Here is a 15,950-nt window from a genome sequence, read left to right as displayed (position 1 = left end):
TTTCGTTAATCAGGAAGGGCTGGAAATGTCATGGAAACTCATTGGACAAAAAGTGTGGGAACCTTGAAATTATTTTATATGTTGTATGAAGTATGATTTGTCAGTTTGTTACCTTAGGAACAACTTTGTGAAAAATTTTAAAGTTTCTTGTGATAGATAGCTAGATAGATAGATATCGTCATTTTATTTTTCCTATATAATGCAAAAAGTTTTGTTTAAAAAGTCTTTTGACGGCAATTTGAAAATAGAAAATTATGGACAGAAAGTCCCTTAAAAAGTCTACTCGTTTAAAAGTCGTTGAATTATTTGTACTCTGCACAAAAAGTCATTTTAACTTACACATGAATGCAGAACAAGGGGTTCTTTTTCTCGTTACATCCTTCTCCCCGCCCCCTTCTATCCCGTAGCTCATGATCCCTCCTCCTCCTCCTCAGTGCAGTCTCACACCGGTACTGCTCTCCATTCAGCCGTATGCAGATTGCGGGAGCCGGGAGGTTGGACGAGGGCAGGGCCGTTGGAATGCGACGTGTCTCGCTACACTCTTAAAATCACTTCTCTTTCCGCGTCTCCACAAACTACCTTCAAGAAGTTTACCTGCGAGTTCAGTCTGCCCCGCCTCCGAGCGAAGGTCCAATCCCGAGCGCACTTCACTACTGGAGCGAGATGCCTGGAAATGCAACACCAAAACCGGGGAGCTTAGACAGAAAGCCCAGCAAAAAAACTCCTCAGTAGATTTTTTTTTTTTTTTTTTTTGTCAGGGCTGTATTTTCTTCTCTGGCGGTCCTCGGATACTTGGTGTGTTTTGCAGATGATGTCTGACATGCACGGATATGGGGTTCTTCGAAATGTCAGCTAACTTTTTTTTTCATGTGTTATATAACTGCCGGCGATCATTTGGGGAGATATAAGCGCTCAGCTGCAAATCAGTAGACCTACTGTAAAGCTAGACACACTGGCTTTAAAAACAGTCATTAAATGTGAGGTTATAACACTGAAATAAGAGAACTAAATAAATAGATAATTAATAAAATAATTATGAATACTAAACAGAAATGTGACTCGTTTTCACACGTTTTGACTACTACAGTTCTACTACTCTGCTGAACTTTATTGACATTATACAGTTCACTGAATACACGTTGTCTTTGGTGCACAGCTGCCATAATGGAAACCTGCCATTAAACTATGCCTTGTAAATAAATAATTGTAAAAAAAAAAAATCATTAATTGTTATTTTCATTCCTTTATAACTGATTTAATTATGAAGGAATGCAAAGAACAATTATTGAAAACTGTAAAATGAAATACTGAACAAAATAATGGTTTGATATTTCTTTATTAGTACTGAAATAAGTAGCCTTCATTGAGCTATACATTTATAGCCTACCATTAAAAACTTGACATTGTAACATGTGACATGTAGCCTATGATGAAAAAGTTCACGCTTTCACTGTGTGATTTAGTCTATTAAAATACATTAAGAATTACCCCAAAATTCAAGAGAAGGGGGCAAATATGCACATGTTTGTCTTTTATATGTCTTTTATATTTATATAAGATGATATAGTTAATATGACACAAAGAGTAGCCTACAGTTTTTTTCTCCAAATATCAGTACGATTGCAAATGTGATATGATTTTATGAAAGTTCAATAAACATAGTTAATATTAATTGCCTTACATTTTATGGACAAGTTTCTGTTTTTGCTCTATTTCGACAACTAAAATAGTTTCAAACAAAGCCACAGCAGAACTGTTTTGCATCTGAGCACACAACATGTTTCGTTACTGAATCAATAAGCCGTTTGAACGAATCGGTTGAATGGATGACTCAGTGACTCACTCATACAGTGATTTGCCGACACTTTGCCGGAATCAAGCTTCTTAAATGGCTGCATTTTCTGCCACATATTACTCAAAAGGAAAAAGAAGCCCCTCCCTCCACATTCATTTTTGTTACGGATAGCCAGAAAACAAACAAACAAAAAAAACATCTTCAAACAAAGACATTACAATATTTTTCTACACAGATCTGTTAGAAAACACTGAAATATGACACCTGCAGCCAGTAAGACAGGCGTACAAAGATTCAGAGTCTGTTAGACCCTGTTCAGAGGTCCGAGATTATTTAGTTGATATAATGCCAGTCATTCATATGTTATCTTTGACATCTTCATAAAAGGCTATACTGGCACTGCATGCCTGGTTTAACAGAAAATAAAAGGGAAAAAGCATGTATTTAAGAGAGGTGCTCTGTCAATAGGATTCACTGGAAGTCAGTAATGAATGAATCTATTTGTTTTTCAAGCAGTCCACAAGTAAATTCGAGACGGAAGAAAAGGCTGTGTGTAGCTAATTTATGTCATTGACTGAGTTGTAAATGCATGATTTGTCCTTTTTTTTATCTGACAAATAACAGCCAGCAAGAATATCATATTCATATCTAACCCTGTGTGAGGATGTGTGTCCTGTCCAAAGTTGATGCATTCCTAGTTAATGAACATAATAGTCTGTTTATGAAGCAGCGGTTTTCCTGCAGCTCATCTCGCACAAACCCAGTATTTTTCCACCTTGGTTCTTAGTGAGGAGCTCTGCAGGGTAATGAGGCTGAGGCAATACAGCATATGAGTGTGTGAGAGAGCAAGAAAGATGTGAATTACCAACATTTACAGCTACAACGGTTGTATATTGACCACATTGCATTAATGATCCCCGATCTGAGACCAATAGCAGTAACACACACTGATATATTAACTACTTATTGCTTCATACCATAAATCCTTTGTACATTTTGTATAGTGTGATAGTTCATTCTTTACAGCACACTGTGGAAAAGAGAGGTTAAGCAATTTGCATGTGATTTGGTTTATATATGTTTCATCTTTGGGAATACTAATGACATATTTGAAAAATTGTGTCCATTGCTTTGATTTCTATCCCCCACACAAATACCATTCAAAATTTTGGGGTTGGTAAGATGTTTTTGAAAGAAGTCTCTTATGTTCACCAAGGCTGCATTTATTTGATTACAAAAATGCAGTAAAATAGCACTGTTGTGAAATATGATAACAGTTTAAAATAGTAACTTTCTATTTTAATATATTTTAAAATGTAATTTCTTCTTGTGATGGGAGCTGAATTTAGAAATCATTCGAATATATTGATTTGGTGCTCAAGATACAGTTCTTATTATCAATTTTGAAAACAATTGCTTAATATTAAATATTTTGGAAAAAAACATACTATTTTTTTCTAGATTTTGATGAATAGAAAATTCCAAAGAACAGTATTTATATTAAATAGAAATCTTCTATACAATTGTGATTATTGATTTTATTCATTCTTGATAAATAAAAGTGTTCATTTCATCTTAAAAAAGAAAAAATCAAGGAAACAGATTCTCATGAAAACTTGGAAGCAATTGTTATTAAATACCAGAACTGAACAGCCTCTAAAACACTGTAAAAAAGGCATTAATAATCTGCATAATTTTTTGCATAAATTGTTAGCATTTTTTTTTTTCAAATATTTATTAATTAAAGGTGTACAATAATCATTAATGGATTTTTTCCCCCAAAACTTCCTTGATATCAAAATGTACAAAAGTGTCTACCAAATGCATAAATATAACTTCAGTGGAAAATGTAAATGGAGTATCAAAGCTCATTGTGTATTCCTGTGCTTAGATATATAAAATTCTAATACTACACAAAAATTTGCACTAAATGTTGTATGCATGTTTGTTTGTAGGATCTGCAAAAGTCCACTAATGTGGTTTACCAGGCCCATCATGTCAGCCGCAGCAAGAGAGGGCAGGTGGTGGGAACCAGAGGTGGTTTCAGAGGATGTACAGTCTGGCTCACAGGTAATGCATGGCCACACACACACAAACAACTGTAAAAAAAAAAAAAAAAAAAAAAAACCTTAAACCACATCCAACAAGTCTGAATAAAGAAATCCAAAACATGCATCTGTTTAAAAACAGCAATGACACGAGATGTCAGGCTAGGCAGATTTCGGGAAATCATTTCACAAACCTGTGTCACCTGCAAAGCAAGTTGGTCTGAATTTGAAACCCCAGGCGCTGACTATATAGTTTTTCAGCACACTGGGTTTTTCAATACAGATTTTTGTCTTCTGTACCTCCACTACCCCCTCAGTGTGGCTCAAGTTTCATTTCATGAACACGAACCAGAAACATGTTCCTTGTTCCTGATAACAACTTGCACACACTTTTTGTTTCTTTACTTGAAAAGAAAGTGAAAAAATTCAAGACTGTCATGATCATGATTTAATCACAATCTTAACTTTTAAACAGTAGTTTAAGATTAACAAAGCCAAATCAAATTATATCCAAGTGTAAGGAATTACTTTGTGTGTTTACACAGGTCTGTCAGGGGCTGGTAAGACAACGGTGGGATTCGCTTTAGAGGAGTATCTGGTCTCTCACGCCATTCCCTGCTACTCTTTGGATGGTGATAACATCCGTCACGGCCTGAATAAGAACCTCGGCTTTACTTCTGTGGATCGAGAGGAGAATATTCGCCGTGTTGCTGAAGTGGCCAAACTGTTTGCAGACGCTGGGCTTGTTTGCATTACAAGTTTCATTTCACCGTTTACCAAAGTGAGCAAACAAACCAACGTCTGGGATTGTTTTATCACTAATACTGTGAAACTGGTTAAATCAGGTTTTAAATCAAATCCAAATCACAAGACTAAGATAACAATATTATCAGTATGTTTTGAGAGGTTTTAAACCCACTGCAGAATAAATGGCCCCCATTTGTTCGTTTTAGCAGATTCTGATGTTCAAAGTGACTTCTAAAATAATCAAAGCAGACAATTGAATATGTAAACACATGGAGAAACAAACACTGTGTTTTAATTTTCTTTAACCATTTCTAATAAAAATGTTCTTTAAAATACATAATGCTCAACATCTTGCCTCTGCAGGACCGTGCGGAGGCCCGGACAATACATGAGAAAGCAGGTTTGCCATTTTTTGAGGTGTTTGTGAACGCTCCTCTGGAGGTGTGCGAGAGCAGAGATGTTAAAGGACTCTACAAAAAAGCAAGAGCGGGAGAGATTAAAGGTAATGTAAAAAACATGGAAACTTTAAAACTGTGCAGTTCCAAAAAGTAAGTAAAAAAATCTACAAAAACACAAAACATTTATTTGCCTTCTTTTATTCCTCACTCAGGCTTCACTGGTATAGATTCTGAGTATGAGTGTCCAGAGGCTCCTGAGCTGATTCTGAAGACCGGAAAGCTCACAGTGAACGAATGCATTCAGCAGTTGGTAGACCATTTGAAGGAGCAGGTTAGTCAGGAGCCGAACACAGGCTTAAGAATACCTTTCATCTGCCATTTCCAGATTGGTGCTTGTACCTTTATCTTTGGAGTACCTCATGGTCAGAAGTCCATAGTTGTAACCATTATAACCACCTGCAAGACTCTGTCAACATATCTGTCTGAAGGGCACAGCATTAGTAGATGGGGCAGGATATTTTACTCCAGTGCACATGTGGTAAAAATTGAATCTGTTCTTCCTTAAAGGGATAGTTCTCCCAAAAATAAAATTCTGTCATTACCTGCTTACCCTCATGTCATTCTAAACCTATGTGTGGTTTTTTTTCTTCTGTGAAAGACAAAAATGCACTACCGTTCAAAAGTCTGGGGTCAGGATTTTTTTCTATTTAAGAAATTAATACTTGTATTCAGCAATGATTTATTAAGCTGCAAAATTGACACATAATAAATTGACAGACATACTGCAATAAAAAATTATATTTAGCAAATATTCTGAAAAAAAAAAAACATGTGAATAATTTGCATATTAAGCAGCACAACTGTGGTTTATAATAAATAAGAATTTTTTTCATTACCAAATCAGCATATTAGAATAATTTCTGAAAGATCATGTGACACTGAAGACTGGATAATGGCAGCTGTAAATTTAGCTTTGCCATCACAGGGATAAATTACATTTTAAAATATATGGTAATACAAATAAATGAAAACTATTATTTTAAAATATAATTATATATCACAATATTACTGATTTTACTGTTTTTTCTTAAAAACTACTTTCAAAAACATTTTTGAACACTACTGTAATTTAAGAATCTTCCCATAGATAACAATAAGTTTATAATTTACACAAGAGTTGTGCACCATAAAATACTGTAATAAAACACTAAAAAAAACTCATGAGTTACAGTCCAAGTCTTCAGAAGCCGTGTTGATAACTAAAAAAAAGTCCATGCAGTTTTTCCACTTAAAATCTTGACCTTCCCATTAAACACAAACCTGACAACATTGCAATTACGTTAATGAAAGTCATTTTTATGGGCAGATCAGATAAAAATAGCTTCTTATGGTAACAACTGCACATGCCATTAGATGGAAAATACAGTATATTTATTCAACCCTTTGATGATTTCTCTTTCTTAGAGCATCATTCCCAGTGGAGTTGTAGAGGAGATTCATGAACTCTTTGTGCCTGAAAACAACCTCAAGCTGGCACAGACAGACGCCAGCATCCTGCCCTCTATCAGCATCACCAAGGTAACCAGTAGCATTCGTCCTCAAGGCCAGGGATCAATCATGTTCATAAATATGAGTGAATTATTGGCAAGAAGACACACAACTGCTTTATCAGCCCGTGAACAGTGTGCTGTTGCCTAATTTAAAATGCAAATTTATTCCATAAACCACAACATTGAATGCTGTTCCTTAAAGTTACTCACACCTATTATTCCATGATGTTATATAATATAACAGACTTTTAGAAGAATGCAATATTAGCTAACTGTTCTGTTTGTAAACACAGCTCTCTGTATTTGTGTGTGCAGTTAGACTTACAGTGGGTGCAGGTTTTGGCTGAAGGATGGGCTAGTCCTCTGAAGGGCTTCATGAGGGAGAGAGAATACCTACAAGTCATTCACTTCAACACCCTACTGGATGGTAACATATAAGCACACACATTTAAAACCAGAGGTGAAACGTTTTAGCCATTGCCAGTCTCTTGTTGCAGTACTAAACACCTCCCTCCATATTCCTCCATTTAATAGCACAACTCATTTTTATTCTGCAGTACACACAGCAATCAGACTTAGTTAGGTTAATTGTATTCATGCTGGCAATACTTATACCAGCAACAGAAGGCTGATCTAAGCTCTGCACTGTTATTTAGAAGATGTTTCATGCATAAAATAGCAGTTGCCAGAGCTGAAGCTGCTTTCAGGACACAGAATGATGCAATGATCTGGCTTCCTGTGAAATTCTCATGCTTTGTTTGGTTTAATTGGGTTGGTCAGCGAACATCGGTCAGGGGAGGAGGCTGTTTTTTTTAATAGTAGTTGCAATTGCATGCAAGCAAATAACATTCAAAGTGCACTAATATACACTGTTAGTGGGATTTAGTGGAGCAGGCAGCTATTGATGCATATCGAATTTAGTTGTTTTGTGTTAAAGGTATTTGGATAGGTTTTTTCTATAATTAAAAAAATACAAATAATTATAAAGAAATAGTTTCTGTGATTTCAGTCATCTTGTTAAAATTATTTCTATGCTGATTAACCTACCTATTCCTAAATACAGGTGGTACCATCAACCTCTCAGTACCCATTGTCCTTCCTGTTGCCACCGAGATTAAAGAATGTCTACAAGGCAGCATGGCTGTGGCTCTGGAGTATCAGGGAAAACGTGTCGCCATCTTACGCAACCCAGAGTTCTTTGAGCATCGAAAAGAAGAGCGATGTGCTCGCCAATGGGGGACAACCTGCCCCAAACACCCTTACATAAAGGTATGAATTTACATTTACATTTACATTTAATCATTTAGCAGACGCTTTTATCCAAAGCGACTTACAAATGAGAACAGTAGAAACAATCAGATCAACGAGAAAACAACAACGGTATACAAGTGCTATGACAAGTCTCAGTTAGTCTAGTACAGAACACGTAGCCAGGGTTTTTTTTTTTTTTTTTTTTTTTTTTTTTTTTTGGAATATGATAGAAAAGAAAAAGAAAAAAGGTAAGTACTAGTATAAGTTGGTTAAGTGCAGGCGAAAAAGATGAGTCTTTAGATGTTTTTTCAAAATGAGTAAAGACTCAGCTGTTCGAACTGAGATCGGGAGGTCATTCCACCAGCTGGGAGCAGTCCAGGAAAAAGTCTGTGAGAGTGATTTTGAACCTCTTTGGGATGGCAACACAAGGCGTCGTTCACTTGCAGAGCACAAACTTCTGGAGGGTGCATAAGATTGAACTAGTGAGTTTAGGTAAGTTGGCGCCATGCCAGTGGTCATTTTGTAGGCAAGCATCAGTACCTTGAATTTGATGCGAGCGGCTACTGGTAGCCAGTGTAACCTGATGAGGAGAGGAGTAACATGGGCTGTTTTCGGCTCATTGAAGACAACCCTCGCTGCTGCATTCTGGATCAGTTGTAGAGCCTTGATAGTACATGCAGGAAGGCCCGCCAGGAGAGCATTGCAATAGTCCAGTCTGGAGAGAACAAGAGCTTGGACAAGAAGTTGAGTGGATTGCTCTGACAGGAAGGGTCTAATCTTCCTAATGTTGAATAAGGCAAATCTACAGGACCGGGTCGTTGTAGCAATATGGTCTGTGAAGCTTAACTGATGATCCATCACAACTCCTAGGTTTCTGGCTGTCCTGGAAGGAGTTATGGTTGACGAACCCAGCTGTATAGAGAAGTTGTGATGAAACGATGGGTTAGCTGGAACCACCAGCAGTTCAGTCTTAGTAAGGTTGAGCTGAAGGTGATGGTCATTCACCCAGCTAGAAATGTCACTCAGACAGGCTGAAATGCGAGCAACTACCGTCGGGTCATCTGGTTGGAATGAGAAGTAGAGTTGAGTGTCATCAGCGTAGCAGTCATAGGAAAAGCCATGCTTCTGAATGACAGATCCTAATGACGTCATGTAGATGGAGAAGAGAAGCGGTCCAAGTACAGAGCCTTGAGGAACCCCAGTAGCAAGCTGTTGTGACTTAGAAACTTCACCCCTCCAAGACACCATGAAGGATCTATCAGACAGGTAGGAGTTAAGCCACTGGAGTGCGGTTCCAGAGATGCCCATCTTTCTGAGGGTGGATAGAAGAATCTGGTGATTAACGGTGTCAAAAGCAGCAGACAGGTCCAGCAAAATGAATACTGAGAATTTTGAAGCTGCTCTTGCCAGTCGCAGGGCTTCAGTAACCAAGAGCAGGGCAGTGTCAGTTGAGTGGCCACTTTTGAAGCCAGATTGGTTGCTGTCCAGGACGTTGTTCTGTACAAGAAACACAGAGAGCTGGTTGAACACAGCTCGTTCGAGTGTCTTTGCAATGAAGGGAAGAAGGGATATGGGTCTGTAGTTTTCTAGAAGTGCTGGATTTAGAGATGGTTTCTTCAGCAGTGGGCTTACCCGAGCCTGCTTAAATGCTGAGGGAAATGTTCCAGAGTGAAGAGAGGAGTTGATAATGTGAGTAAGTGAAGGTATGACTGAAGAAGAAATCGCTTGAAGGAGGTGAGTGGGGATCGGATCCAGTGGGCAAGTAGTAGTAGGATGACTGGACAGGATAAGTTTGGAAACGTCCGTCTCTGAGAGTGGAGAGAAGGAGGAGAACGAGTGAGCATTAGTCGTTATGAAGTTATCCTCAGTCTCCGGTGTGGAGAATTGGTCACTGATGGTTCTTGTCTTATTTGTGAAGAAAACTGCAAAGTCATCAGCTGTAAGAGTCGATTGAGGAGGAGGTGGAGGAGGACAAAGAAGAGAAGAGAAGGTTTTGAAGAGTATCCGAGCGTCACAACAGTTGTTAATCTTGTCGTGGTAATATGATGTTTTAGCAGTGAAGACATATGCAGAGAAGGAAGAGAGGAGAGACTGATACACACTGAGGTCGGTAGAGTTTCTTGATTTAAGCCATTTCCTCTCTGCAGCCCTGAGTTTAGAGCGATGTTCACGGAGTACATCGGACAGCCAGGGGGCAGATGGGGTGGTGCGTGCTGGTCTAGACGACACTGGGCAAAAGTTGTCCAAGCAAGAGGTCAGAGTGGAACAAAAAGTGTCCGTAGCACTGTTCGTGTCCAGAGCTGAAAACTGCGAGAGTGAAGGAAGTGAGGATGCAACCACAGAGGATAGGCGAGATGGAGAGAGTGAGCGTAGGTTCCGTCGAAAGGTGACCCGCGTTGGAGCGTGTGCCGCTTCAGGAGTAAGTGCTAGATTAGCAGTAATGAGGAAGTGGTCTGAGGTGTGCAGTGGAGTAACTAAAGTGTTGTCCACTGAGCAACAGCGCGTGTAGATGAGGTCCAGTTGGTTGCCCGATTTGTGAGTCGCTGTAGTAGAGACTCGCTTGAGATCAAATGAGGCGAGCAGAGTGTTGAAGTCAGCAGCCTGGGGTTTATCTAGGTGGATGTTGAATTCACCAAGCAGTACCAGAGAAGTACCATCTTCAGGATAGTTTGATAGCAGCACGTCCAACTCCTCCAAGATTCCCAATTGACCTGGGGGACGATAAATGACCACAAAGTGGATTTGAACAGGGTGGGTTACAGTAACAGCATGTGATTCAAATGAACCGTGACCTGTAGGTGGTGGTTGAAGATCAAATTTCCAATCTTTCGATATAAGGAGACCAGTACCTCCACCCCTCCCAGTCGTACGAGGGGTGTGGGAACAAGTAAAATGAGTGGAGAGGGCTGCGGGAGTGGCAGTGTCCTCAGGTTTGATCCAGGTCTCAGTCAGTGCCATGAGGCTGAGACCAGAATGAGTAGCAATAGAAGAAATGAAGTCTGCTTTGTTAACAGCGGACTGGCAGTTCCAGAGACCAACTGGAATAGAGAGCATTGGAGTAGAGGTCAGAGGGACAGGCCTTAGATTTGTCAGGCAGGCCTTCCTTCGGCGTACATAGCATGCTCTCCGAGTGTTAGTAGTGATATTAGAGATCTGAAAGCACAAAGTGACTACAAGTGACCAAAATAAGTATTTGAGGACGAGCTGTACAAAAATTGAAGGGGAGAAAAGCAATACTCAAGTGCCCTGTCGGTGTCCTTGCTCGGTGGAGTCGCGCAGGTAGAGTCGATGGTCTTTACACTCGTCGGTCTTCACACGAGGAGGCTTCACACGAGGGCTGCCGCGACCGCTGCCGCCGGTGACACCTACCACTTATATATTTGCCTGATTACCTGTGATTGAAGTCAGCTTGTCACGCCTCCCTATTTAGCAGACCGAAACTGTCCAGTCCTGCGATAGGCAAACGCAAAACTAAACGCCACAATTCACACGTATTTACCAGGGTAAGACACACAGTAATTAAAGCAAAAACCTTGAGAATGAATGTATAACAAACCACCAAAGTATTGAGGGAAACTTTCTCTAAACTTTCTTGCAATTAAGACTCCACTTAATACATTAATATTAAATTAATAGTACCAGAAAAGAGGGTTCAGAAACAGCAGAACACTGTCTTTTAAATAATAGTAATAATAATAATAATAATAATAATAATAATAATAATAATAATAATAATAAAAGGATTTCTAACGGAAAATAATATAATATATAATATATATTGTTATTTATTTAAATACAGCTGTTGCAATGGTTGATTTTTTTTTAGTTAAAAATGTACACTAAATACATGCTTTAACTGCTCACCTATGAACAGATGGTTTTGGAAAGTGGTGATTGGCTGGTAGGAGGTGAACTAGAGGTATTGGAGAGAATCAGATGGAACGATGGGCTGGATCAGTACCGTCTCACTCCACGGGAGCTGAAGCAGAAATTTAAAGAGATGAAAGCAGGTAAAAGCAAATGGGTTAAAGAGGACTGTTAAGAGTTAACAAGTAACTACGTTTACAGAGTGTTCTTCTGGAGACACTTTAACTTGATTAAGTTTGGCAATACCTATGCATCTCCAATGAAACTCACTGTCATTCTAGACCTAGAATGACCTGATTTTGATCTAGACCTGATTTTGTAAAACCATGAAGCCAAACAGGTTCTTGGCAGCCAAAAATATGGCAGCAAGATATTGTATCAGGGTTGTTGTGGCTGTATATGAAGCATAGAATCTAAACCACTCATGTAGGGCACAATGTTAAAAATGTAATAATAGTAAATTTGGGCTTTTAAACCTATAAGTAAAAAACAAAACTGACACTTTTTTGGCTTGATAAAGCATGTGGATTGCAGCATAGAGTGGATTGTTCATAGATAGGGTGTGGCTAAAAAAGTCACATTTGTGGGGCAGTCTTGGCCTAATGGATAGAGAGTCGGACTTGTAACCCGAAGGTCGCGGGTTCGAGTCTCAGGTCACGACTGAGGTGAGACCACTGAGCAAGGCACTGAAACCCCAACTGCTCCCCGGGTGCTGCAGCATTGGCTGCCTGCAGGTGTGTGTTCACAGTGTATGTGTGTATTTGTTCACTACTCACTGCTGTGTGTGTGCACTTGGATGGGTTAAAAGTTAAATTCCAAGTACTGTATGGGACACTATGTCCTCTCCTTTCCTTTTCATTGGCTGGTTTCAATTTGAAAAAGTCAAATAAGAAATCAGCATTGTTAATCTTATACCCCACATGAGTGTCTTGGATTTCTGGCTTTTTAGATCCTTAGCTCCCAATTGAAAAAAGTACTATATTCTGGATTTCACCATGGTTATGCAACGACTAATTAAAGCACTGGAATTGATCCCAGATGCAGTGTTTGCTTTTCAGCTCAGGAACCCGGTGCACAATGGCCATTCCCTGCTTATGACTGACACACGTCGAAGATTGGAGGAACGTGGGTATCGAAGGCCAGTGCTACTTTTGCATCCTTTGGGTGGTTGGACCAAAGATGATGACGTGCCTCTAGATTGGAGGATGAAACAACATGCAGCCGTCCTGGAGGATGGGATTCTAGACCCACAATCCACCATTGTGGCCATCTTTCCCTCCCCTATGATGTACTCTGGGCCTACAGAGGTATGAAGACGGTTGTCTTTCACACACACACTTAGGAAAATGAAATACTAAATGGAAATCATTTTTAAGCACTTTATAGTTTACCGTTCAAAGTTTTGGGATCAAATTTTTTTCTTTGAAAGAAATTATTACTTTCATTGAGCAAGGATGCATTAAATTGATCAAAAGTGAAACTAAAGGTAATTATAATGTTATTATAAACAAAAGATTTTTATTTCAAATGAATGCTGTTCTTGAGCAACAAATCAGTTGTTGTTGTTTGAGCAACAAATCAGCATGTTAGAATGATCATGTGACACAAAGCCTGGACTAATGCCATCACAGGAATAAATTACATTTCAATATATATTTAAATAGAAAACATTTCTTTTAAATTGTAATTATATCACAGTATTATTGTTTTTACTGCATTTTTGATCAAATAAATGCTTTCTTGTTTTAAGGATCTTAACAACCCCAAACTTTTAAATGTTAGTGTAAATAAAGTAATATTAGGTATTTCTTTAAAACAAGTAATTACTTTGTGACCATTAAACACAGTATGTTCTATATAGTATGAATGTGGTAATGAATGTATCGCAATGTTGTTGAGAAGTATGTGATTTCGGATGCCACCAAAGATTCCCATGAACTCCTGTCATTTCACCCATTACATATAGGTGCCACTCTTATAAAACAGCTAAACTTTTCCATTTGTCTGTCAGGTCCAGTGGCACTGCCGTGCAAGGATGGTATCAGGTTCTAATTTCTACATTGTGGGTCGTGATCCTGCTGGGATGCCCCACCCAGAGACAAGACAGGACCTGTATGATCCATCTCATGGAGGTACAGTTCTGTCCATGGCCCCTGGACTCACCTCTGTGGAAATTATCCCCTTCAGAGTGGCTGCATACAATAAGACCAAAAAGGCTATGGACTTCTATGACAAAGACAGGTAAGACTGAACTGCATAAAGTGTAACAGTATTAAAAATATTTTAAAGCATACTGCTAATAACTCTCTGTTGTTGGTATCCAATAAAGAAATAGTTTACTCAAAAAATGAAAATGAACAGAAAATTGAATGAAAGTTCACAGAACAGATTTAGAAAAAATAGCATTAAATCACTTGCTCACCAATGGATGCTCTGCAATTTGAGAGTCTCTACAGAATAAGAGTCCAAACAGCTGATAAAAACATTGCAATAATCCTCAAGCAATCCACACAACTCATGATGGATTTGTTTAATATAAACACACAGCTTTTTGCCTCACAAGACATTATTTGATGGACTGGAGCCATACTTGTGGATTATTGTGATGTTTTTATCAGCTGTTTGTCCTTCCGACAGCACCAATTCATTGCAGAGGACCTTTGGGTGAGCAAGTGATGTAATGCTAAATTTCTCCAAATCTGTTTTGATGCAGAAACAAACTCATTAAGATCTTGGATGACCTGAGGAGTAAATTTTCAGCAAATTTAAATTTTTGGGTGAACTATTCCTGTAAGTGGCTATAGCAATGATTTATACCACAAACTGACCACATTTACATGCAAACAAAAATGTTTATCACTAATTATAGAGAAATATTTTGGAGGAAAGAAGATACAAAATAAATCAAACATGTTAAAATAAATGAATGTGATTAAATATACAGACCAGTAAAAGCACAGTAAGCAACACTTGACTTATGATATTTCAATTCATTGTGCTCATCGATTAAATTACTGTGCAAAATGAATAATAATAATAAAAAGACTTAAATGGAAAGATTTGATAAGAAATTAACACAAACAGATGAATGTGCATCTCTTAGACTATTTAAAATATGCTGATTCAGGAGAATTTCAATAGCGGTTATGTATGTAAATGTCTTTTTCCAATAACCAGGAACTTAAGCAAACCTTATTTGAATGTGAAAGTGGTTATTTAGTGATTGTGAACCATGAAAAATAGGCTGCTTTTACATCTCTTTTTTTCCAAACAATGCAGACATGCTGATTTTGAGTTCATCTCTGGGACCAAGATGCGCAAACTGGCCCGCAGTGGAGAGAATCCTCCAGATGGCTTCATGGCCCCTAAAGCCTGGAAGGTCCTCACAGATTATTATACTTCTCTACAGAAAGATGAGTGATGACACATACAAGAAGTTCCAACAAACAGAAAACCTCAGATCACAGTGCATGTGGTCCACACTGAGAATGACTCAGTTCACTAAACTACATCAAGGCATTGAAAAATGAAGGCACACACTTACAACAAGCTGGTAGCAAAGGTGGTCAAGATTTCCTGTGAATATGAACATGGTTTTTCAACTGTGAAATTTAAACTGATGTGCCTTGATTAACAGATTGTCAATCCTGAAGAGATTATGAGATCTATTTTTAATTATTGTATTTCGAAACATGTCTTGTAAGCTTTAGAAAGCATTTAAAAGAAAAAGTATAGCAATCGTAATATAAATGAACAAGTGGATAAGATTTTTACGTTTTTTAAAAAAAAAGATAGTTAAAATAGTAATATTGTAAAATATCGTTACATTAAAAAATAACAGTTTTAATATATTATAAATTTTATTTATTGCTGTGATGGCAAAGCTGAATTTTCAGTAGCCATCGCATTAGTTTTCAGTCTCACATAATCCTTCAGAAATCATTGTAATATGCTGATTTGGTGCTCAAGAAACATTTCTTATTATAATAAATGCTGACAACAGTTGTACTGATTAATATTTTTGTGGAAACTTTGATAACTTTACAATATTCTTTGATGAAATTTTCTGTAACAATATAAACTTCTTTTCTGTCAGTTTTGATTAATGTATCTTGCTAAATATATTATTTTCTTTTAAAAAATCTTACTGAACCCCCCCCCCCCCCCCCCCCAAAAAAAAAAGGGGCTGCTATCTGGGGATCATATTCCGGAAAGCATACTAGGGAAACTATTTATTTTATTCATTCAAAGACAATAATGAATAACATTGTTTTATTAAAGATTTAACAGCAAA

General features: G+C 38.0%; 1 protein-coding gene across 1 annotated transcript; it reads left to right on the top strand.

Annotated features, from left to right (window-relative positions):
• Nucleotides 1-74: 74 nt before the first annotated feature.
• LOC109108419 (bifunctional 3'-phosphoadenosine 5'-phosphosulfate synthase 2-like) lies at nucleotides 75-15,544 on the top strand. Its single transcript, XM_042773988.1, has 12 exons — nucleotides 75-690; nucleotides 3,751-3,865; nucleotides 4,389-4,624; nucleotides 4,954-5,092; nucleotides 5,201-5,319; nucleotides 6,453-6,566; nucleotides 6,854-6,965; nucleotides 7,602-7,807; nucleotides 11,664-11,799; nucleotides 12,695-12,963; nucleotides 13,668-13,897; nucleotides 14,936-15,544. The coding sequence occupies exons 1-12, from the start codon at nucleotides 664-666 to the stop codon at nucleotides 15,075-15,077; spliced, it is 1,845 nt and encodes a 614-aa protein (XP_042629922.1). The 5' UTR covers nucleotides 75-663; the 3' UTR covers nucleotides 15,078-15,544.
• Nucleotides 15,545-15,950: the final 406 nt, after the last annotated feature.

The sequence above is a fragment of the Cyprinus carpio genome, chromosome A17 (assembly GCF_018340385.1).
Source record: "Cyprinus carpio isolate SPL01 chromosome A17, ASM1834038v1, whole genome shotgun sequence".
Classification (NCBI taxonomy): domain Eukaryota; kingdom Metazoa; phylum Chordata; class Actinopteri; order Cypriniformes; family Cyprinidae; genus Cyprinus; species Cyprinus carpio.
This window is presented reverse-complemented; position numbering and strand designations above follow the sequence as displayed.

Excerpts from the sequence above, each read along its gene's own strand:
- LOC109108419 (XM_042773988.1), top strand. The coding sequence starts at position 664 with ATGCCTGGAAATGCAACACCAAAACCG. Across the intron at positions 5,320-6,452 it reads TAGACCATTTGAAGGAGCAG|AGCATCATTCCCAGTGGAGT; the intron begins GTTAGTCAGGAG and ends TCTCTTTCTTAG. Across the intron at positions 11,800-12,694 it reads ATTTAAAGAGATGAAAGCAG|ATGCAGTGTTTGCTTTTCAG; the intron begins GTAAAAGCAAAT and ends AATTGATCCCAG.